General features: G+C 40.8%; 2 protein-coding genes across 8 annotated transcripts in view; both read left to right on the top strand.

Annotated features, from left to right (window-relative positions):
- The window catches only part of znf385b (zinc finger protein 385B), a 56,672-nt gene extending 47,343 nt beyond the window's left edge, over positions 1-9,329 (top strand). For 4 of the 6 annotated variants that reach the window (XM_032529893.1, XM_032529890.1, XM_032529888.1 and 1 more), the window contains 5 exons: positions 2,783-2,954; positions 3,087-3,461; positions 3,792-3,976; positions 4,148-4,243; positions 4,546-9,329. In XM_032529893.1, the coding sequence (XP_032385784.1) occupies positions 2,783-2,954; positions 3,087-3,461; positions 3,792-3,976; positions 4,148-4,243; positions 4,546-4,815 (1,098 nt within the window). In that variant the 3' untranslated portion in view covers positions 4,816-9,329. Of the gene's footprint in view, positions 1-2,782; positions 2,955-3,082; positions 3,462-3,791; positions 3,977-4,147; positions 4,244-4,545 lie in introns of all 6 variants that reach the window. The other 2 variants (XM_032529892.1, XM_032529889.1) reach the window with 2 other exon arrangements.
- A 3,127-nt stretch (positions 9,330-12,456) lies between these two features.
- On the top strand, positions 12,457-23,345 carry LOC116698257 (solute carrier family 22 member 5). Of its 2 annotated transcripts, none has more exons than XM_032530085.1 (11): positions 12,457-13,053; positions 15,030-15,239; positions 16,580-16,683; positions 17,028-17,182; positions 17,579-17,750; positions 18,462-18,588; positions 19,041-19,141; positions 19,792-20,006; positions 20,628-20,810; positions 21,606-21,741; positions 23,235-23,345. In XM_032530085.1, exons 1-11 carry the CDS (start codon positions 12,844-12,846, stop codon positions 23,335-23,337), a joined length of 1,716 nt encoding a protein of 571 aa, XP_032385976.1. In that variant the 5' UTR covers positions 12,457-12,843; the 3' UTR covers positions 23,338-23,345. The 2 variants fall into 2 exon arrangements, with proteins under 2 accessions (XP_032385976.1, XP_032385977.1); XM_032530086.1 differs by having other exon boundaries at positions 12,459-13,053; positions 15,033-15,239.
- Positions 23,346-24,142: the final 797 nt, after the last annotated feature.

Below are 24,142 nucleotides of genomic sequence, written 5' to 3'. Positions count from 1 at the left end.
AGTCTACTCCAAGGTGCTGGAAAGGAGGGTTCGGCCGATAGTCGAACCTCGGATTGAAGAGGAACAATGCGGATTCCGTCCTGGCCGTGGAACAACGGACCAGATCTTCACTCTCGCAAGGATCTTGGAGGGGGCCTGGGAGTATGCCCAACCAGTCTACATGTGTTTTGTGGATCTGGAGAAGGCGTATGACCGGGTCCCCCGGGAGAAATTGTGGGAGGTGCTGCGGGAGTATGGGGTGAGGGGGTTCCTTCTCAGGGCCATCCAATCTCTGTATGACCAAAGCGAGAGCTGTGTCCGGGTTCTCGGCAGTAAGTCGGACTCGTTCCAGGTGAGGGTTGGCCTCCGCCAGGGCTGCGCTTTGTCACCAATCCTGTTTGTAATATTTATGGACAGGATATCGAGGCGTAGTCGGGGCGGGGAGGGGTTGCAGTTCGGTGGGCTCAGGATCTCATCGCTGCTTTTTGCAGATGATGTGGTCCTGATGGCGTCATCGGTCTGTGACCTTCAGCACTCTCTGGATCGGTTCGCAGCCGAGTGCGAAGCGGCTGGGATGAGGATCAGCACCTCTAAATCTGAGGCCATGGTTCTCAGCAGGAAACCGATGGAGTGCTTTCTTCAGGTAGGGAGTGAGTCCTTACCCCAAGTGAAGGAGTTTAAGTACCTTGGGGTTTTGTTCGCGAGTGAGGGGACTATGGAGCGTGAGATTGGTCGGAGAATCGGAGCAGCCGGTGCGGTATTACTTTCTGTTTATCGCACCGTTGTGACGAAAAGAGAGCTGAGCCAGAAGGCAAAGCTCTCGATCTACCGGGCAATTTTCGTTCCTACCCTCACCTATGGTCATGAAGGCTGGGTCATGACCGAAAGAACGAGATCCAGGGTACAAGCGGCCGAAATGGGTTTCCTCAGGAGGGTGGCTGGCGTCTCCCTTAGAGAAAGGGTGAGAAGCTCAGTCATCCGTGAGGAGCTCGGAGTAGAGCCGCTGCTCCTTCGCGTCGAAAGGAGCCAGTTGAGGTGGTTCGGGCATCTGGTAAGGATGCCTCCAGGGCGCCTCCCTAGGGAGGTGTTCCAGGCACGTCCAGCTGGGAGGAGGCCTCGGGGAAGACCCAGTACTAGGTGGAGAAATTATATCTCCAACCTGGCCTGGGAACGCCTCGGGATCCCCCAGTCGGAGCTGGTTGATGTGGCTCGGGAAAGGGAAGTTTGGGGTCCCCTACTGGAGCTGCTGCCCCCGCGACCCGATACCGGATAAGCGGATGAAGATGGATGGATGGATGGATAGTTCTCCCTAATTGTTGACATTTGCATTGTTATCTTGTTTTACAAAGCACATAGATTAAATTGACTGAAGATGATGTTGGACTGTTCCTTTAAAAGATTTCCTGAGGACATGCCTACAGTTTTTGTCTGCAGAGAACTGCTAAGGAAAATGTTAAAACGTTGTGAAGCTTGTTTTTGTTTAGTGGTTGATCCTGTCAGACATTCCTTCAAAACAGCAGGTGTGTAATCAGGTTTACTGTACCTAACATTTAAATTATATTATAGTACTGTGACACTGCTCATCCACATAATGACAGCTGAGGGATAACAAGCTGAATCGTTAGTGACATGCCAGTCAAACATGACTAATTTATGAGCTGTTTAAATTATTCATGAGTGAACATAAAAACAAGAATTACTGTTAAGGAGAGGAGACAAGGAGACGGGTAAAAAGGGCAGCATTAACTCAGTCTAACAAACTGAATAAAAGCTGAGTCATGGAGCGTCCAGACAGTTACATGAGGACATTGTTAACCTGGAGGTTTATGTACTGAGTCGACACACTGTCACTCTGGGCTTGTTACGCTGTGTGTGGTGACACCTGTAAGATGAGATGGAGTTTAATGTCCTAAAGGAAATTTGTCTTGGACAAACAAACAACACTTGAACAAATTGACACAATTACAATTGAACAATTTTGTACAGTTAGAACTTGATTTAAATTGTGTTCATGAACAATTCTGGTTTCACATTTCAAGTCCAAATACATCCCAACACATAGGCTCTCCAACTCCTGGTGGTTGATGTACAGGTTGAGTAGACCTAAAATACTCCATCTCCACTAGCAAGCTATCTGTATCTGGATGTCTTATTGTGAAAAACACACATAAATACACACATACAGTAGATTTTTGCAAGTATATCAAATTTGTACTTTGGTTTATGATTTAATACCTGCATAATGAATAGCATTCTTATCAGCAGTGTCCTGTCTGAAGTGCAAATTAGCAAATGTTAGCATGCTAAGTAAATTAAGATGGTGACCCTGGTAAATATAACCGGCTTAACATCAGCATGTTAGCATTGTCACTGTGAGCATGTTAGCATCCTGACAGTATTTAGCTCAAAGCAGCAGCCTGACAGAGCTGCTAGCATGGCTGCAGACTTGTTTAGACAGCAGACTTTACAGATAAAAGTTGGGAAGATAACTGTGTTTTTGATGGATATAATGGATATCGACTACTATGATGTACTGTATAATACCCACACTGCTGTGCTCACAAAACAAAACGGGAGTACTTTATTTTTTTGAATGCTAAAAAATAGTTTGACAGTGTCGGGCAGTGATAAGGATTCAGCAATTTTTCAGGAAGACTGGTGAAAGAAACCCTCAATGAAAGACGGTACTGAGCCTCAGAAGCTAGTGGCAGAGTGGTTAGAAAGTGACATCAGGACTTATAGTAAATGACAGAAACATGCCCAAACAGAAAATTAAAACTTCTCTGTATGTCTCTTTCTTCAGTCTCAGGCAGAAGCTCATTTCAGAGGCAGTCGTCACGCAAAGAAGCTCAAGTCTCAGGAGAACAAGACCAAGGCCAAGCTGTCAATCACTGGAGAGACCAATGGGAGCATCACAAGTCCAGTTTGCCCCGCCCTTCCTGTCTCAGATAACAGAAGCAACGATCAGCACACAGGTTCATTTTAATAAAACTGATCTAAATACTGTTACTGATTTTTATTTTCAAGTGAGTTTGGTTGTTATAGCAAAGAGTGTTTTTTTAATTTTTCCTTTTCCTTCTCCTCTCCTCCCACTTGTTCACCTCCAGATCTTTTATCTAGCCCCACGGACTCCTTTCCTCTTAAACCCTTCCTCCTTCCCTCCTGCTCCTCTCTCTCCTCTGCCTCCCCCTCCTCTAGCAGTGAGCCTCCTCCCTCCAGTCCTCCCACCGCTCTCCCCGCCTCAGGCCTCTTCTTCTCTTCCTCTTCTTCCCCCTCTTCCCGAGCCTCTCCGCCTCATCCTCTTCCAGCTCCTGTCACCTCCTCTTCATCCCCAGCTGCTCATCCTCCTCCTTCCCAGGCCTCTACCCAGGATTCTCCTCTTTCAGTGGAGTCGGAGGAGGAAAAAGCGAAGAAACTGCTGTACTGCTCTCTGTGTAAAGTCGCCGTCAACTCTCTGTCTCAGTTGGAGGCTCATAATGCAGGTGAGGAAGAAAAAGATGATGTAAGAATTATTTAAAAAAAAATTGTGCTGCCATTTTTCATCTCTTCAGTGGAAGCTTGAGTGATCACATGCATCCTTAAATGCAACAACAGGGAGAACTTTTAACACTAGCGTTACTACATGATGAAGATTGCTATACAGATATATTATTGGGCTTCATCAAGTTTCAAGTCTCTGCAGTTTGATTTAAATAGAAATAAACAGGAACTAGTGGGCTGGAAGGAAAGGAAGTGAATTAGTTGATAGTTTTTCATTGTCATTATGTCTCTTGTTTCATAGAAGTTTAGTTTCTGCGTGTCTCTGTTTGCAGGCTCAAAGCACAAGACGATGCTGGAGGCTCGGAGCGGTGCCGGGCCAATCAAGGCCTACCCTCGAGCCGGAGCCAAGCTGAAGAACAGCAGCAGCTCTGCACTGAAGGGCTCCGGCCTGCAAAACAAAACCTTCCACTGCCAGATCTGTGATGTCCATGTCAACTCTGAGATCCAACTCAAACAGGTAAAAACACAGTGGGCACATACAGTATAATAAAACATTATTCTAACTACTACTCTACTTTATACAGAACTACTGTCATAAATAGGAAGTGATTTCAGACTCGCTACAGGTTAACTATGTGAGACCACAGTGGAAACCACAGAATAATATCAAGGTTTGTTGTTGTTGCAGCACATCTCCAGCAGGAGGCACAAGGACAGAGTGGCAGGAAAACCAAGCAAACCCAAATACAGCCCTTATAACAAACAGCAGCGCAGCTCACTTACTGTAAGTATTTCTCTACCTCTCACTCTAATTTAAATTATAATTTGCTTCATTGGCATGAACCACATTTTAATTATAGATCTGTGCTTATTAATTGATCAGTAAACTAGATGAATGTTGATATAAATCAATAATGGCGAGACAATAAAAAATATACTGTATATAATAATAATTTCTTTATTCTCCTGTTTCCTTGGTTCCAATTCTTGTCTCCTCATGGTTCCCCTCCTTGTTTCCTCTCCTTGTCTTCTCTCCTTTTGTTTCCCCTCCTCTTCTTTCCTTGTTTCCTGTTCTCTCCTTCTAAGAAGGATTTGGTGAAGCCCTCCCTCTCTCCCTCCTTCCTCTCCACTCCATTTTCTCAGCCGCCCTCCTCCCTTACCTCCACCATCTCACTACCTTCTTCTTCTCTCTCCTCCTCCCCCCTCCTCACTCCCACCTCCTCACCCCTAACCCCTACCATCTCTCTCCATCCTCGTCCTCTAACCACTTCATCCCTCTTCACCGCCTCCTTCCTGCGTCCAGCTCCTGGACCAATCAGAGCAAGCCAAGGATCAATCCTTTTCACTCCCTACTGATGGCAGCGTTGGTGGTGAGGAGTCAAACTGTTGACCTTTGACCTCCATTTTAATTGGAGAGAGGGAAGAGTCGAGAAGAGACATCAGCTCGGCCATCAAGGCTGCAAGGATTCAAACCTGCAACCTTCAAAAGGAAACTTGAAAGGACAGACCCGCCTCCTTCTGTCTGGATCTTCTTCTTGGGTCTGAAACTTCACAACTGACTCAACAGCAACCTGTGATGATTTTATCCAAACCACAAAGGAACAGTGGCTGAAAGGCTCCCACACATAAAGAAAAATATTTTTTAGTAAGCAATAAGTTGTCTTGGGGAAAAACAATCAGTATGCCGCTTTTTTGATGTCCCCATTTGTCATTTTGATGCTCCAGATTCAAAACATCCAAAAGAAAGTAAAGCATTCAACTTGTGTATGGAAACATACAGTAGAGAATATTTATATTTTTCTTTCTTTGACATTTTTACCAAAAAAGCACCCCAAAGTATCTCTTTGTGGCAGCCCAAATGTACTGAAAATAAAGCTGTAGTTTGTTTTTAATGTATTTTGTTTTGACCAAGGTAACAAGGATCAGAACCAGGATTTGTGAGGAACTGGAATTGACAAGCAGAATTTAAAAAACGTCTCAATGATAACCGAAATCTAGACACAAAGGTGGACAAGTTAGTCAGGTCTGGTTGTGTCGGGTCCTCAGAGTTTGGAGGAGTTTTTTTTTTGTCTAAACAAATCTCCTCTGAAAACAGACGCTCTTCTTGCTCCTGCTGGAGGAGCTAACCAGCACCAACCTGATGTCAGACGTCCTCATGAACAAATACTACTGCAGATGTCTTCATGTGCCTCAGGTGTCCTCCCTCAGACGTCCCTGCACTCATGTTCAACTCGTTCCTAAGGGTACAGCAGAAAACTAAATTGAAAGATAAGGCAAGCATTTTTCTAAATAGTTCTTATTGTCACCAAATCCCTTGAAAAGACCAAAACCAACAATGTGTTCGTTTTTCAATACTTTACTTAATCAATACATTTAACAAGCTTATTCACTCTCCATGAGGTAAAACTAAATATAAACACTTCTCTGGATGCTTTTAGTTTTTTTAGAGTTTATCTAAAAACATATTCACACCAAACTTTTTCACAACTTTCAATTAACAGTGTGATCTGTCCGTCCATCTAATACTGGTCTAGAGACATTACACAAACCCTTTCCTCTAGTGCCACCCTCAGGATACACATGCTACTTTTAGCTCTTAAGGCTCTATGTACATCTTAATATAAGCAAGTTATGTGTGACAAAATGATCACTGCCACATACCAGCTTTATTCTGAACTTTTCAACTGTTCATTCAGTCTCTTGGGGCTGAGGTATATTTGGGTTTTTCTCCCGGTCTCTTTCACACAATATATTCAGTATACAGTATATGTAGTTACATATTCGGTATACAGTATATACAGTTATTCCTATTATGACAGGAGCCTGTTATTATCATGGACCTTGTTAAACACACCACATACAATCACATATTGACTTTTGACATCTTGGTACAGAGAAATACGTTGTCTAACCATTTGCAGCCTGCCAGACACTTAACTTTGAAGGACTTAAATGCTTTGTTTTTATAGATAGTATGGCCGCACGTGTGGGTTTGAAAGCTAAGGGGAAAGCTCATAAGTGAACATTTGAGTTGAGTTGATTATTTTGTCACATTAACTGATTTTCCCTGCTTAAAGTCAGTATATTGTTTTGCCTGTCCATCAATTTCATTGTGTGTAGTGAACCCTGCAGTCTCTAGGGGGCACTAGCAGAATTGTCTAATGTTGGTCTTGTGTTTACTAACAAACAACGTTGCTAGTGGATTGCTTTTGCAAGCATTTTTTTGACCTCCATAAGGTTGTTTGACAGTCGTGAAACAGCTTCACAGAACCAGGAGAAACCATAAAAAACTTAACACGTTAAACTTATACACGAGGTGTAAGAGCTCCGCCTCCAAGATGATGTAACGGGGGAGTTTGTTGAGAGTCTACTTCACTTTGCAGGCGCTTCTCTTATTGGCTATCAGTAAGTTCAATAATTTAACCAATTAGCTCAACTAAGGGAGAGTCACTTGTTCTTCTCTGCAATCAATTAATTCAAAAGCATCTGAGAAAATGGTGCTGCATTTATGTGCTTCTCGGATGGCCCCATTTCCTGAGTTGGGAAGTCGTAATGTGGGAACAACATGGATGCTACAAAAATGTTGTATTTTATTGCTCAGAGCATTAAAACAACATACTGTCTCAAGTTTAAATCTAGTATGAAGCTTTATAATAGTGACCATCTTGTGATGTCACAACAGCCGTGGGGCTAAATTGGGCCAGTGTGTAAAGTGTGTGTGTGTGTGGGGGGGTGGGGGGGGTGGGGGGGGCTTTCTTACTTCTTCCAGCGGCCTTGCTCGGACCACACCCTTTTTTGACCTTGCCCTTCATTTTAATGTCAACAACACACATGTAAAGTTCCGTGACTGCATTTTGCACAGTCATTTTGCAAGATATCTCAGTGACAGTATGTGGTTGCAGAAGTCAGGCCAGTGGCGTAAAGTGTGGGGCCGGGGGAAGGGGGGGGTGTTTATCACCAAGCCAGGATTTCCTTTTGTCCGCCATGTTTCTGCTTAATATGACGTCAACTCGATAAGTCTTGTTCCATTTTTCCCAGTCTGGAACTCTTTTTTTAGTCTATACCGACACCACATGAATGCATCGTGAAGCGGTCAGTGTTGAAAGGGCGTTGAATCTAAAGTGGTGAAAAAGACTTAAAGGATAAGTTCACAGTGTATTTACAGCCAGTATGGACAGGAGGAACAATTATATTGACCAATAACTCTTTAAAACAACATATGGGCATGTGAGTGTTGTATTAGTACTCTAATCTAGTATCTTTTTTTTTTTAAAGGAAGCACTTGAAAATCTACAAATAAATGTCAGTAAATTCATTGCTGCTATTTTTGTAAATACAAAAACATATTTATAAGCAGTTATTTAATTAGTAATTAACCTTTCAAAGTATTTTTTCGAGCTTAAAGTTATTAAATGGTGTAATGAACAGCATACAAATTGAGTGCACAAAGGTTATTTTTAAGCAATGACCTACAAAGTCTATATCTAAACATTTTGGTTTGACACGTCAAAGCCATGCCAATGAAAAGACAGTTTAAGGAACAATGTGTGGACAAGACTTTAGACTGGATCAAATACATTGGAAATAAAACAAGCAGAAATCTTTGTATAATGAAAGTGATTTTTTATTTTCTATGGTGTCACATGGTCAATATTTTCCTGTCTGTCTTCCTGCCTCCTCCTGAAGAACTTGAAGCATCTCAGTCTTCCAATTATGAACAAATAGATTTAAGGACAATATGTGTTTGTGTGTTTATCTATGCAGTATTTTGGTTTCATGGTGCGGTATCTGTTATCCATCACATCAACATGCAAACTGTAAAAAGAAGACAAAGTGTCAATTCAAATGTTGCTGAACTTTCAAAAACGAAGCTCTGAACTCTTTAACTGAACTTCCTTGTCTGTCTGATGATGTCATCATGATGCAATAATGTACAGATCAGCTGCTGCTTTTCTATTTGCTCTGCTTCCCGATCAGCAATACTGAGCCCTGAGAGTCTTGACATGGGATTCGAGTCTTGACACTGGGACCGAGTCTTGAAACTGGTCAAGTCTTGATACCGGGCCAAGGGCTGATACTGGGGCTGAATTGCAATACTGGAATGAAATGGAAAAGTTGGAGTTGATATTATGTAAACTTTTCTATTTGGTTTAAACTGTCAAAATGTTTTTGCTGAAAACTGAGATTGTGAGTGTGTGAGTGTGAGGGCATGCAAATGGAAGTGTTTAAAGGAGCCGTTCACCTAAACAGCTGCACACAGGACCCAACTCAGAACCAGACAGGAGTTGTTTTTAACACGTGTTTAGTTGGACATTTTTTGTGTGTTTTCCCCCTCACTGAATATATTTAAAAAGAATAAATCCTGATTTCCAAAATCGTCAAAGCTGTTTAGGCAATTTATTTTTGGCATTGTTGGACATGAATGTCATAATAATCTTTCAGCCTGTTGTAATTCAAGTGGTCTCAGAGAAAACTACACTTCTGTACTTCCTCTTGGCTCTGTTTTCAGGCTTTACGATGTGTTCCATTTGTGCTCGGAAGTCGGATTTTCTGAGGTCAAAGTCGGAAACATGCCCCCTGACCTCAGATTTTCAAGCTTGGAACTCAAACAACCACACAATACCCCGAGCTAAAGATCCAACATGGATGCTCCATGCGTCAACGGTAGCAAAAGTTGTAGCAATATACAGTTATAAGCACTTCTGTGTTATTTATAAGTCGTACGTGCAGCGCTGTCCATATTCTATCTGTGGGCATGTTGTTACGGTGTTTGTTAGCACAGTAAACTGCGTAATCCGTTGTTATAAAATGGCATTGCTAACAATGGTTAAGCTGGCTAGAGCTAATGATAACAATGACAATCCAACTTGTATGGAACACACTTTTAGATAATCTAGCCTGTGACTAGAGACTTTGGCCAATCACAGGTAATTTCAGAGAGAGAGAGCATTCCTATTGGCTGTGCATACATGTGCCGCTGTGACAGATAGGGGAGGGGAGAGCTGTGAGAAGAGGTCTCACACTCTACTTCGGATTCTGGCATTTTCAACTGTCGCTTTAAACTGTGGTGACACATTAGAGCAGTGGGAACAGTTTTCTGAGACTCTGCACATCCATCCTCACCATTACAACGTTTCAGAAATGATTTTGAAACTTAACGGGATCATAAAGCTATTCATAATAAAACAAAAAACAATTCAGAGAAGACTTTAAGAAATACAGATATTTCGTTCAGATTTTGCTCAGAACAGCAGCATTCAATCGTCCGCTGACGTGTTAAAAAGCGAAACACCCCCATCCACTTCTTTATGTACAATTTGTATTCTAAGAGCTTGTTTTTTATGATGATGATGCAAATATGCAAACACAAACTGGTCAGGTTGAGATTATGTAAAATTTCTCTCCTTATTTTTTTTCTGTAACTTTGATTTATTTGTTTACAAGCTGACATACATCTGTCCTGCATTCTTTTTAAATAAAGTTATTAGCTTATTTGATTTTGATACAGCTCTAAGGCATTGACCTCAGTACTTTTTGCTACTACTACTACTGAAAAACTAAGTAGCTAAATTAAGCACTGAATGCTTCATATCAGCCCTTGCTTGATTTGAGTCATCAACAAAAACACATGAGACACAGATGTGACATTAGTAAGCCTTGTGAAATCAATGTGACTAAGTACAATTCAAAGCTTTTATAGTACTTTACTTGAGTATTTTAGTAGTGTATTTTGATGCTAATACTATAAATTTAAATTAACTAATATGTTAAACATAGTATTTACATTGCTACTTTTACTTACGGTGTTACACAACAGTTTGAAACCTCAACATCTCCCATATGCCATAAAATATTACTATACTATGTTACTATGTATACATAACTCTCTTCTGTACCCTCTAGCGGGCACAACACACATTACTGTAACATGAAGGCACATGTTGACTCATAAATGCCATTAAAAAGAAAACTGTTACTCTAAAACAGGTTTGAGTTGATTACATGTGGACGGAAACTTGCTGAGACCTTTTCTTCTTCAGTAGAAAAGCCTGAACAAACCAGTCCATCTGAGGTCATTGGCTGGAGAGACAAAGAGAGAGAGAGAGAACTGGTCTGGATGGGAAGCTTTAAACTGGTTAAATCATTTACTGTTCGCGTGGTATCGCCTGCTTTGTGGAAATACATCATCTGGCCAGTTAAAAGGTGATGAGTTTTCACTTGCGTCGTCCAACTGGCACTTATCATGACCCTGTAAATGCCATGACAACACCTACACACACAATAACTGACCTGCTGTGAGACGTTTACATGTCGGCAAAAAAACAGATTACTGTGAAAAGTCAATTTAGGGCACGACATTGGAGAATATGTTAGTGATGTTAGTTAGGGTATTTCCCTGAGAGATATCTTTGGTCAGTACAATTGTCTATTAAAGCAAAGAAGTTCATTAATTAAGTGTGTTTTAAAAGTATGATATGCATTGCTTTTCTCGTCAGAACGCAAATGTATGAAAATAAGTTTAATTTATTTTTCTGACATAGAGCACCACCCAAGCCACTGATTTGCAGCATGCAGTTTATTGTGTCTTTTTGTATTTTTTAAAATGAGTCAGGAAGCCGACAACAATGTCTAACTTTACTTGTAATTGATATCAAACAAAGACAAAATGTTCTCCCCGCATCTTAAAATGGTTAAAATGGCTTCCTTGTTGACTGCTGCAACTGCATGATGAATGCATGCAGGGTAGAAGAATAGAGATTCTGTCCCCACGAAATTTGTTGAGTATTTGATTGTTTTTTGTTTGTGTTTATGATCATAAAATATGCTTTACCTCTCTCTCTCTCTCTCTCTCTCTCTCTCTCTCTCTCTCTCTCTCTCTCTCTTCCCTCCCTCGCCCAAACTTACAGTTCTGCAGAGAGCCTTCTTGTATAATTTAATTTCAACATTTATTCATTTATTTCAAACAATCAACAATGTTGCAAGACAAAACAAAAAAATCAAAACCTTCAAAAAGGAGCAGGCGGAAGCAAATAGCTTATTTGGTCCTGCCACTATTTCATAAAATAATTTTATTACAAAGTAAGTAGAAATGCAAATACAACATACAATTTTTCAGGTCTTAAAATAACTTACATCAATACAATAGTGTACAACAATACCTTTACATTACAATTGACAATGACAGCTACAAGAAGCGACATAGCACTAGTTCTGGTTGTGTACAGCTAGACTGGAGTATGCCACAATGTTAGCTGTTGGAAGATGTGTAAACTGCGATGCCCATTTCCAGCACGTAATGTAATTTGATGCATTGCTCTCAGGTTGTGTGTTTATATACATGGTTGTGACCCAGGCTGAATCTAACTTGTCGTGACCAGGCTTCAACTTTTGTTGACTGGCTTGGTTTGAATTGCGAAAAGAAGGGTTGAACACAGGTCAGATAACCCCAGTCCCACCCTGGTTGTTGGTGTGAAAGAGGGCTCACTCTCTCTCTCTCTCTCTCTCTCTCTCTGGCTCTGAGCCATGAGAGAAGGGATCAACTTTTAACACTGTGTGTTTACAAAAAGTAAGCTGATCCTCTCTGCATTCATTGCATATTCTGCCTTTACTTCATAAATAGACAAACATTACATTTGAAGTATGACAAATATGTTTTCAATGAAATTATGTACAAAACGTCTAAAAACATGTTATAGCTTCAACCTTATTTAATAAAACAGAGCTTTCTTTTCCTAGCTGTTTCTTCATTAAGTGTCACTAATCTTCATGTTTACCTTTCAAAAGGGACACAACGTTTCTCCCCATTGGGGAGACAGACAGTGAGAGCAGGGTGGGGAGTCTCCAGCCTGCTCTCACTCTCTCTGTCTATTTCTGATATGAAGTGTAGATGTTCCCAACATGAATTGCAACAAGTAGTTGCACAATAAGCCCAGACCTTTGAGAGGAGGAGAGGGGGAGGAGAAGGAGAGGTGGAGTTTTTGTGTCCTGTCTGGGATAAGTGTGAAGCCTCAGAGGGATCCAGACTGCTGCAACAGGAGTATTAACAGCATTTGTATTCAGAGGGAAACAATTTCCACTTATTGTAGTACTTAGATGTGGAAGAACTGTTTTTTATTGTTGTTTTACTTGTAATAACAGAGAGTACTTGTACTTACTTGTGTGGTATTGCGTATATATTGGTAGCTTTTGAACTTATTGTTATATTACTTTGTCAGAGTGATATTTCTACATGTAGTTTTAAAAGTATTTGTAGTTTTAAGATAGATCTTTGTGCATTGATTGTTAGATACTTCAGTGGACATAATAGCACTTAATGAATGAACTGATGAAAAATATAGACTGCTGATGTAAATCAAAAATACGAGCCGAGTAGAGTCCACTACAATGCAGGACTATGAGGAGTCAGTGTCGTTCCTGGGGACGTGGGGCCCGTTTCAGAAGAGAACCTTCTTCCTGCTCTGTCTCACCACCATCCCAAGTGGATACAACCTTCTGGCCGTCATCTTCCTGCTGGCAACGCCCCCCCACCAATGCTACATCCCCGACAGTAGCAACCTAAGCCAGGACTGGATCCAGACCAGCATCCCAGTACAGGTCAGAACCAGAATGTTCAGAATGGGTTTCAAGCCTGTTCAAAACTGAATAACTAGTGAATGAAGTAATTAATACAATAAGACTTTTATTTCATTATCAACCTTTAATCAAATATGTAACTATTTTTAAATGCAATAAAAATATTTTTCTCTAACATTGAAACTTTAAATTGACTTTGAAAGCCTCTAAAATGAGTTATTTGTGCATATCAACACATTTAAGTGTTTTTGGATCTGAACCCTTCATCATCGGCATGAATCATTTGTATTAGATACAAATTTTTATTTTATGACGTTATGGTTACGGTTTATGCGCAAGCAGGACTTGGTTCGGTGTAGGAAAAGATCTTTGTTTTGGTTTTAATTACAACCACCTTAACCCTAATCACCTTGACCCTAATCTCTCCTCAAAGTTCATTTTACTCTGAATTTCCCCTCAGCGCTACAAAGTGTTTTAGCGTATTGTTGTTTTGGGTTTTGGGTTAATAACCTTACAGTTTAAGTTTACACTTTATTATTACAGCAGTGCGTCCTCACCCAGAAAAAAACTATATGGGTCGATTAAGCAAGCAGCTCATAACAACCGACTGTAACGTTTCTTGTTAGCCAGCGATCTCTTGTGGATGAAGTAATAATTGCGAGAGGAAATGAGGAAATGAGGTGACAAAGTATAAGAGCGCCAAGATCTGCGTAAAGTGCCCAGTGGCACCGGCACCAATGCACTCTGAAACCCATTGTTCCCAATCACTTGTGCCGGGACACATCACATCCACAGGACCTTTCACTCCGTATACCTGGGTTTATGTCCCATGTGAAACAAAAAGTCAGCTGTCATCTTGAAATGAACTGAGTTTCACCTATGACCTTGGTATGTGTCGCAATGACATCACGTCAGGTCCTAATTTTAATAGTTTTATGTGAGATATTTTAAGCCAATCCCTGATGTAGTATTTTTGTGCCTAAACTTGACTAGTTCTGTTTCACAATGTTTATTATGTGTCTAAAACTGCAGCCATTATGTTAAACAGAACCGTCACATGATTTGGTCACATGATTGAACCACCACCATGCAGCAGTGAATAGAGCAGTCATATGTGTCGTTTTGGGAGTTTTTGAAAATCTACTTATGATGTTGTTTATGTGTGAGGGTATGTTGTATTACACCGTTGTTTTTTTCATAACAAGCTGCTGTTTTCAGCTATAAACTCACTGTACATTACCTTCTTTGCACCAAACAGCAGACATACACAGTTAGCAACTACTTTGTTTTATAAGTCTTTTGTTCAATCTGTTCTTACATTTACCATGATTGCCATGTTGTGAAGGTGGCTGGTAAGGTGATAGGTGTCCCACAGACCCTCTTAACAGCTATCTTTGACCTGCAAAGACACCCCCCCCTTCACGTCAGCGTACCCCAGTTCAAGAGCAGTAGGAATAAAAACTCTTTTGTTTCCTGTAACTTTGTGCACTTACTTTAGATTTTTTAGAGATTGCTGCTGTAGAATTGTGTATAGTTGTTTTCTGTATATTGTATGTACAGGAAATATTTTTGTACTTTTTGTTTTTGTATTGTTTTTTGTTTTTGTTCATTTGTTCTTTTTTAGCTGACTGCAAATGAGATTCATCAGCAGGGACAATAAAGAACTGAACTATTGCTACAAAGTGGAGGATTTAGCAGCTAAAGTACCAGATATTTTATCTCAGTTGATGGTGGAGACCAAAAACAAAGCTTAAAGAGAGTGCACATTGAACTTAAGACACAATTGTCCTTTTCAATAAAAACAAATCAAAAATAAAAGACTTGTTAGGCTGGCCCTGACTCCCCTGAAGTTTGCAGCTGCAGTTGAACGTTGACTCTGAGCTTTGGATCCGGGAAGTGATCTTTATGCAGGTCAGAACTGATGTGGTCTGCTTGGGTGCACCTCTTGTTGCTGCAGCACAATTTGGAAATAATGAGGATATTGTTTTCCTGGTCAGCAGGTGGCTGGGCGGGTTGAGAGGAGCAGTTGTAGCCGGTATGAGCTGAACCTGGTGCAGAACCTGTCTGCTCTGGGAACCAGTCCCAGCCTGGACCTAATCCACAACCTGTCAGGGCCAGAGTTTCTTCTCTCGAGCCTGAAGCAGGAGGGCTGTAAAGATGGATGGACCTACAGTACTGAGCACTACCAGTCTACTGTAGTCACTGAGGTACGGAGCTATTGCTGCATCTGTTGTTAATTTGGAATTTTGGAAAACACACACACACCACACACACACACACACACACACACACACACACACACACACACACACCTTCCTTCCTTCATCTACTGTTGGTTACTGTTTAGACTCCAGATTAATATCTGTTCAGAACCGCTTCAACCTGTAAAACACTGATGCGTCATGACCTCTTTTAGCGGCTACCAATCATTGACTTACCTTGATAAAACTGGAAATTACTGCATGGTTTCTTCTGCATTCACATATATCTGTGTGGTGTAATGCCACCTTTTCTAGACTACTGTACAACAGCTACAGTAAAACAGAAAAGCAGCTGTGTATTAATTTCTGTTGTGCTATTCTAATCTGTTGACATAGTGCAAACTACTTCTGACAGGATTTGACCTTTTGAGTTCACTGAGAAAAAGTGATTGAATTAAATATACTTTAAGTTTCCAAAGCTTTTCAAAGTTACATCTTTTGGCTTACGTTTTGTCTCATTACTTTTTTGTACAAAATAGTAACATGCATCAATATCATGTACTCTAACTGCCAAAACAGTGTACTCTGCAGATAACTGTACAATATACAATACATACAGAGAAAGCAAAAAGCAACATAATCAAATCCCTCACCATAAAGTGATTTATGTGCATGTACTGCTTTGAGGCAGCTCTGTAAAGTTTATCTTAGCTTGATTCCATTTGGGAGGCTGAGACATATGTTGGGTTGGCATCCGAACCGTTGGCACAGGGAGGTAGAAAAGCTGAGGAAGATGGCCCAGAGGAAAAAACCAGGCCATAGACAAGACAATGTCACAGCCCCAGCAAAACCAAGCAAAATGGAGGGTGTTGAAACCAGCATTCAGGACAGGTAGGAACCGGAGCCTAGAGAACAGGCCTCTGAACAGCTGGACACTGAATTACCAGGCTTTGAGGGACCGGACACTGGAGGACCATTTCTAAGATTATGGATACCAAAGTATAGGTTCTGAGAAGCAGGACTGAGCTCACAGAAGTTACACAAAGGAGGACCTGGCTCTAAGGAGGTTGATGCTGGAGGACCAAGCAGACAGGAGACAGATTCTGCTGAACTTTGCTTAAAGCAGCAGGACATTTAAGAACCATTTCTAAAGAAATGGACACTGAATGACCATAATCTAAAGAACCTTGATGCTGTAGGACTGTGCTTGGAGCATATGGACTAGAGAGCCTGGCTCTTAGGAGAATCACATTAGAGAACCAGGCTCAGAGGAGCAGGACCCTCAATGACTGTCTCTAATGTGTCAATGTCTGCTGCAGAATTCCCAAATGTCCCTTGTCTTCCAGTTTAACCTGGTGTGCAGGGACCAGTGGAAACAGCCTCTGACCTCTGTTGTGTACTTCATGGGAGGACTGTTCGGATGCTTCATCTCTGGACAGATCTCTGACCGGTACTTTCAGTTTCAGTTTAAACTGTTTCCCTTTTTACTGCTGTTCTCAGCTGCAGAGTTTGGAGACGTCAAGCTAGTTAGCTGTGAGCTAACCAAGCACTGAAAAGAGATGAAGGTCTTCTACAATACATGGAAAACTAAAAATCTAGAGAAAATGTACAATAATTTGGATGACTGACAGTCCTAAAATGTAGAGACCTAAACCATGTACATACCCACAGTAAAAAACATCAAGCTTTCACGGTTTGCTTTAAACCTGGACAACTATCATGCTTTCACCAAGATCTTACTACAGTCTCTCTTCTTTGACATTAATATCTAACTCTGTTGTATTTGTATTTCAGATTTGGCAGGAAGCCTGTTCTGTTCGGTGCCATCACCGCGCTTAGCATCTTCAGCAGTGCTGTGGCCTTTGCTCCGTCCTGGCCCGTCTTCACCATGCTCTTCTTTTTGCTGGGCCTTGGTCAGATCACCAGCTACATAGCTGCGTTTGTTCTGGGTATGGCTTTTTCAGTTTATTCTGTGGGGCTGGCTTTTATCCTTCTTTCCACTGGTTTCATGCTCCAGTGTTGTTGTTGTGTTGTTGACTCTGCCCAAACTGATAAGGACACAAACGTTGTCTTCTTCTGTCTGTTTTGACCTTGTATACATACAAAGTCAGTGCTTTAAACCCCAAAAATGAATATGAAAACATCAGTGTTTTGTATTGTTGAGAAAGTTGTTTTCATAAATGCCAATGAATGATTGTCATCCTGTCAAACTTTCACTAAGATGGCTGATATATTTCTACTTATAACGTCATTTTTATTTTATCCTTGTGCAACAGAAACAACTAAAAGGTCCATTAGAGAAGTTAATGTCTTTTGCTGACACTTTTGAAACGTTTCCTCCACAGGTTCAGAGATCCTGATCGGTTCGACTAGAGTTCTCTTCTCAAACCTGTGTTTGCCTTGGGTCTACGTGTTCGGTATGATGGTGCTGCCTGTCACCGCTTACCTGGTTAGGAGCTGGAGACACCTGTCACTGACCATGGCTGTGCCCGGCCTGGCCTGTATCCCCCTCTGGTGGTAAGCTGACCTCAGAACAAGATATACAGTATCTGCATCTTTTGTACTAATTGATTAATTAGTTTGCAAATTATATTTTTATATGACATAAAAGGACAAGATGACATATGTCAGGAACAAGTTAATGAATTTGTCCAACTTTTCCAACTGGCAACCTGATTTTGTACCTGATTTTGTTCAATTCTTGCCAAAATTAGGTGCAATCCCATTTGGATCAAATACATGCAAGTGCACATTCCTAGTAAATTACTGTGTTACATTAACACTTTATATCTACTCTCTACCTTACAATAAAGTATTAGTTCATATGATAATTTTCCACTTTTTTAAACACCTGTCTCTGTGTATTATAAACCGTTTGCCGTCTAATAAGCCTTCGTGGATCTATGACTCAAACTGCCTTTCCTGCCCAGACAACCACTTGGGAACACCTCACTCAAGGAACGCCCTACTGCATGTTATGTTCAAGCCCCGCGCACATATTCTGAAAACACATTTAGACCAAAGCCCGAAAGTGGAAAACATTTTTTCACAAATGTTTGCCATGGTTGTCTGATAATTTCCAACCTAGGTGGACATACTCCTTAAGTTAGTCCCATCATAGCTTGATGAATGAGAAAGAGTCTGTATATAACACAAATGGATGAACCCGGGTGCGCCGGAGTCCTTCCCCAATTTAAACCAAAACATCATCAAATGTCTGTCCACCAGGTTGATCTCAGAGTCTCCTCGCTGGTTGGTGTCTCGTGGCCGTTTTCAGGAAGCAGAACTCCTGCTGAGGTCCGCAGCTCTGGAGAACCGAGTGGAAGCTCCTCATGTCATCTTCCTCTCAGCCAACGTAAGAGTCTGGTTTCGCACACAAAAAGTGGGGGTCTTCTATGTCTTTTTAAGCCGAGGGCCAACTAAAAAGGAGACGGAGCAGGGACCCCCCCAATTGCATAAAAATCAACCTGGGCCTCACAATAACCTGTAGGGCAGTCTAAAGCCTCTATAGATACATGTTTTGCATACAATACTAAGCTATTCAAATATTAATTGTAATTAATATTGATGCTAAACATACATGTGGCACATTGAATGGATGGCCTTATTGACTACCTCATCTATGGGCCAGTAAACCTATTATCAAATAGGCAGATTTACATTTGCTAATAATATGCATTGGACACATGGATTTATTCTAGGCCCTGGAGTAACTCTGAGGACCCCTAGGGGGCCCTGGACCCCCTGTTGAAGATCTCTGCACTAAATCATGGTATACATTGTACTGCAGTTTTTGTCTCTCCACAGGTTGAAAAAGCAACAAGTGAGAAGGCAGAGTCCCCCAATTTTCTGGACCTGTTGAGGACTGCAAACATTCGACAGATTACCTTTATTCTCTGGCTCATCTGGTGGGTTTAAACACGTTTCCATTGCAAGACTTTCCCCTGAATTTCAAGAACTTTAGTGGTTTGTCTTTCCTACGAGAGATATAAAAATTTGGCAACCCATCCCTTAGAAACAACCCGTTTGACAGAACACAAACAATTCAAAAAATTTTAAGTAAAAATTAAGATATACCAGTGTAAAATATCAAAAATGTAAAGTCAAAGATATAAAGTGTGGGTAGTGCGAGAAAAAAAAGAGAAAAAAAAAGAGGGGCGGGGGGGTGCTGGCGCACAGTCCTGAGTCCGGAGAGCAAATAAAAACTGTATACATATATAATCAGCTTGAATACACGTTGTGTAAACATAGATAAGTGTTAACACTCAATAAATAATATTGCACAGTGATGAAATTAAATGATTAAGTACTAATATTAAATAAATAAATATATTGCACAGTAATGGAAAGGTTAATGTATTAAATATTGCACTGTGTGAAATGAAATTGCACAGATTCTGTGTCCTATGAGGCATTACATAACATATCAGCATCTAATGTTCAGTTTTACATTCCTGCTCTACAGAGGATGAATCCTTTAGTTTACATTTACATTACCTTTTAACTCATATTGTTGCTCTAGTCTTACTGGGCGCACACATTTAATTCTTGTTCACAGGTTTTCTTTGAGCGTAAGCTACTTTGGACTATCATTCAATATGTCTGGTCTCTATGGCAACCCTTTCCTGAACTACTTCCTGGTGACGGCTGTTGAGCTCCCAGCATACGCTGCCAGTTGGCTGGCGGCACGCAGTCTTCCTCGCCGCCTGTCGTACATCAGCTTCACCCTGCTGGGGGCGCTAGCTCTGCTCCTCATCCAAATCACTCTGTACAGTGAGTAAGACTAGCACAAGCTAGCTGCACTACCTCCACCGCTTTCATTCTTTGTGAATTACATTCATGTTTTTGAATAAAATCAAAACAATTTTCTGCAAATTCTATTGTTCACTAAGCCCCATTCCCTTTGGTTACCGTTGCTATGCCTGTCATGGATTCTTGTTCTTGCACACCACATATGCAGTTTGCAACAATAACGGATGCAGATTTATCATCGTAATTCTTACTCATTTTTCAAACAATGGATTCTCAATTTCAGACATGTAGTGTCATAGTTGCCATCGTTAGCATGCACCAATTATATATACACTTGGTGGCCATGCATGCTAACGATGGCAGTTCATGTTAGAATAGATAAACACAGAGTTTACAATTAAGAACACGACGTCACCTCCTAAATCTTATTATACAAAATATCTCTCTTACTGCAGCAACATACATTCAACACATATCAAGAAATACAAAGCTTGACAGGCTCGCCAGGCCTAGTTATGGTCTGATTGCGTGATTGCTACTCGGGGAAGAGGTTTATTGAGTGGTCTATTGCTTCATGGTTCAGTGCTTCAGAAATGGTTTATTTTCCCCACCGTTAACTTCCAGCCCTCCTCCTCCCTGCAGGGTATCCAACTCTCACCCTGACTCTGGTGCTGCTCGGTAAATTTGGCCTTCTGGCTGGTGCTGGGGTGTTATACATGTTCACTGGTGAGCTGTCTCCCACAGTCATCAGGAACACAGCAATGTCCTCTTGTGCCATGTTCTCCAGAGTGGGGTCCTCTGTTTCCCCGCACCTGCTGCAGCTGGGTGAGACCTTTCACTTCAAACTTTAAACTGTGGAGTACATAGAGCATGTATACTGCAATAACGTATTACATCAAAATAATTGTCGTAGTAGTGGTATTGTCAATGCTAGTTGCTGTGAGGCTCCTGTTGGGATGCATTTAGTGTGGGCTTTTAAAAGGTCAGTTCACCCAAATGTCAAAAAACAAACTTCTCAGGTGCTCTTAGTTAAATCGTTAGTGCGTAACTTTATGTAATAAAGAACGTCCGTCACATTCAAGCCACTGCTAAATTAGTTGACACAAAGCTAAATAAGACGATCAGCTCTCCAAAACTCACTCTGTAATTCTCAGCATGGCTGTGTTTAGAAACTGTTGTTGTCCGGCTACTTGTTGTGCGCAGAAACTTGAGTTAAGATAATTACCTCTTTTGAGGAGTTCATCATGTTGATTTAATCTTCTGTGTCCTCCTTAACTACATAGTAACTGTGTGGAGGAGGGGTGGGGGTGAAGAGCAATCACGGAAGGCTTGCATCACGTGGATGCACCGATAGAATTGTTGTTATTACTTAGAATTATTCATGGTGGAGACAAAAACTATGCACTATATAGTGCATAGTTTTTGTCTCCTTTTTTTGTCTCCAGCTTAAAATCTGAGGATACATCTACGTATAGTTTCATTATATTTTTGGTTTGATGATCTAGTGCGGTTTCAAGACATGTATCCATTCTTTTGGGAATTTGGATGAATGTAGTGCTTATAAGGGTATGTGTCGGTACAAAGAATGAACTCATTGATCTGGTTTGCTTTTGTCTCCAGCTGTGTTCAATGAGTTCCTGCCATGGATCGTCGTGGGTTCCCTCTCTGTGCTCAGTGTTCTGGTCTGCGTCTTCCTGCCAGAGACCTTCCAACAGCCGCTGCCTGACACCATCCAGCAGATGGCGCTAACACAGCGGTCAGTCTGCACATTTGAGTGGTGATACAGTTTTTTTAGTGAGATGGGTATGGCTGCAGCCTGGAGCGTCCCGTGTCATCCGTCCCGTCTCATGCGGTCCCGTCTCATGCGGAGGTGTGTCCAACGGCAAATTCAGAGGGTCAAAAATACAAAATCGCGAATAATTTTCCAGATGGAGTCACGGGTAAATTCGTGTGTGGCAAAATTGTTACTTTAACAGTTTTGAACGTTTTTTCAAATGATTGCAACACATGTGGTCACGAATTTACCCGTGACTCCATCTGGAAAATTGTTCGCGATTTCGTATTTTTGACCCTCTGGAATTACCGTTGGACACAACTCCGCATGAGACGGGACCGCAGGAGACGGGACGGATGACATGGGACGCTCCAGGCTGCAGCCATATACTCTTGTTTTTAGTAGGGGTGGGTAAAATAATCTATTCTTTGATGCATCCCGATTCTCTCTAAAACGATTCAATGCTCGATTCTGATAAATTAAAAAAATTCTTTTTTTTAAATGTATTGATCTTTACTTAAAAGTTACTGTCTCCAGACAAGTACAAATAAGAAAACAGAGTGACTGAAAACGGACGGAATAATGGACAACAACTTAGAGTTTAGGCAAGAGTGCAGAAAAAAACACACAAATGGCCAAAAGGAGAAAAAAAATGTATACATGCCGGTACACATGATCTAATAAGACATAAAATACATAAAGGTTGTTCATCTACTTCTATCACATGACATCTGACCACCTCATGTTCTAAGAAGCCAATTCTCCACCTTTGAATATGACTGAGCCACGTCAGAGGCTCAGTCATATTCAAAGGTGGAGAATTGGAAGATTTCTGTGAGAGAAGGAGACTTTCACATGCACGTTTAAGGCTTAAGCATTAAATGAGTACAAAATAAAAACCCCAGTAGACAAAACATTTCATTACATCTTTTGTGTGACAAATACTGCATATGTCAAAATCTAACAAACTCAGATTTATTTGTATATTTTTAAAAATCACGCATGGAAATGTACATAAAAATTGCATCGAGATGCATCGACAAATGATTAAGAAACAAATCGGAATTGAATTGTGAGTTGGGAAACGGTTCCCACCCCTATCGTTTAGCATTGGAAAAGTCTACAAATCTGAGAATGGATCTTTGAAATGAACAAAACTATTCTTATGCACACAACAAGCTATCAGAAGAATCAGAAACAGTTTAATTTCTAAGTAGGTTTGCTGCACATACAAGGAATTTGACATGGTGATTTAGTGCATGACAATAAGCACAGTGCATGAATGAATGAAACACACAAGGGCTATGTTTTAAATGGATGCTTTGACACAAGAACAGAGACAGCAGCTGAAAACGAAGAACCAAAAAGGTGTCAAATACATATTAAAATATAGAACACGATTTGTACAATGTAAAATGAAACATCATTGTGTATGTGCCACCTGAATAATGCACCTCTCCTCATCTGGCTTCCAGGTTCAGGTGGCCATGGACCCCAATGCCTCTTCCAGAGGATGATGGGAAATCAGCTAAAGACCAGACTACTGCTCCTGAGATCGTCTGCACAACTCACCTATAAGACTCACACACAAAAGAAAAGAAAAAAACAACAACTGATGGCACTAAAACTGCAAAGACCAAAAAAAACAAGGTTGTATTTTAAGAATTAAATTTTAGACCTGTGACTCCTCGGAGTAGGGCATTCATTGACACCATATGAATTATGAAGGCAATATGTTGCCTTTACATGCAGTAAAGACAGAGTGCACCACTCAGACAGAAAAGGACACTGTAGCAAAGTTGATATAAAGACAAGGAATGTACTGTGCTTCCACTCATGATTTGAAACAGTGGTGCATTTGAGATGATAAACCCGACAATGTGACAATCCGTCTCAGCATAAATATAAATTTAGAAAGAGTCATATAAATCATGAACATACATTTTAGATGAAAGTTGTTCAGTGCATTTTATACAGACTGGTAAGATGTATTTTGCATTACAAAATACTACATCACTAAATTCAGATAGGTAATTTAAATTTGAATTTTTAGTTGTGTATATATATATATATATATAATGTTTGGTTTCTACCAACACGATGAAGAAACATGTGGATGTATATATATATATTTAATATAAATACATTAATAAATCAAAATTAAGTACTTCAAACCCTCTACATTCATTGTTTATTTGGTAGGCTTGGTGTTTTCATATGCAAAGTTTATCATTTATTTTGAACATTAATTGTATCCTGATCTTTTGATTCTGCCGTTTCTGAGGGCACCTGAATGCCTCAGGGGTCTGACCTGGACAGGGCGTGGCCTGTCTGCTGTGGCTCCGCCCCGGATACGCGGCTCGAGCTTCATGAAGCCAAAGAG

This window comes from Etheostoma spectabile, chromosome 11 (genome assembly GCF_008692095.1).
Source record: "Etheostoma spectabile isolate EspeVRDwgs_2016 chromosome 11, UIUC_Espe_1.0, whole genome shotgun sequence".
Lineage (NCBI taxonomy): Eukaryota > Metazoa > Chordata > Actinopteri > Perciformes > Percidae > Etheostoma > Etheostoma spectabile.
This window is presented reverse-complemented; position numbering and strand designations above follow the sequence as displayed.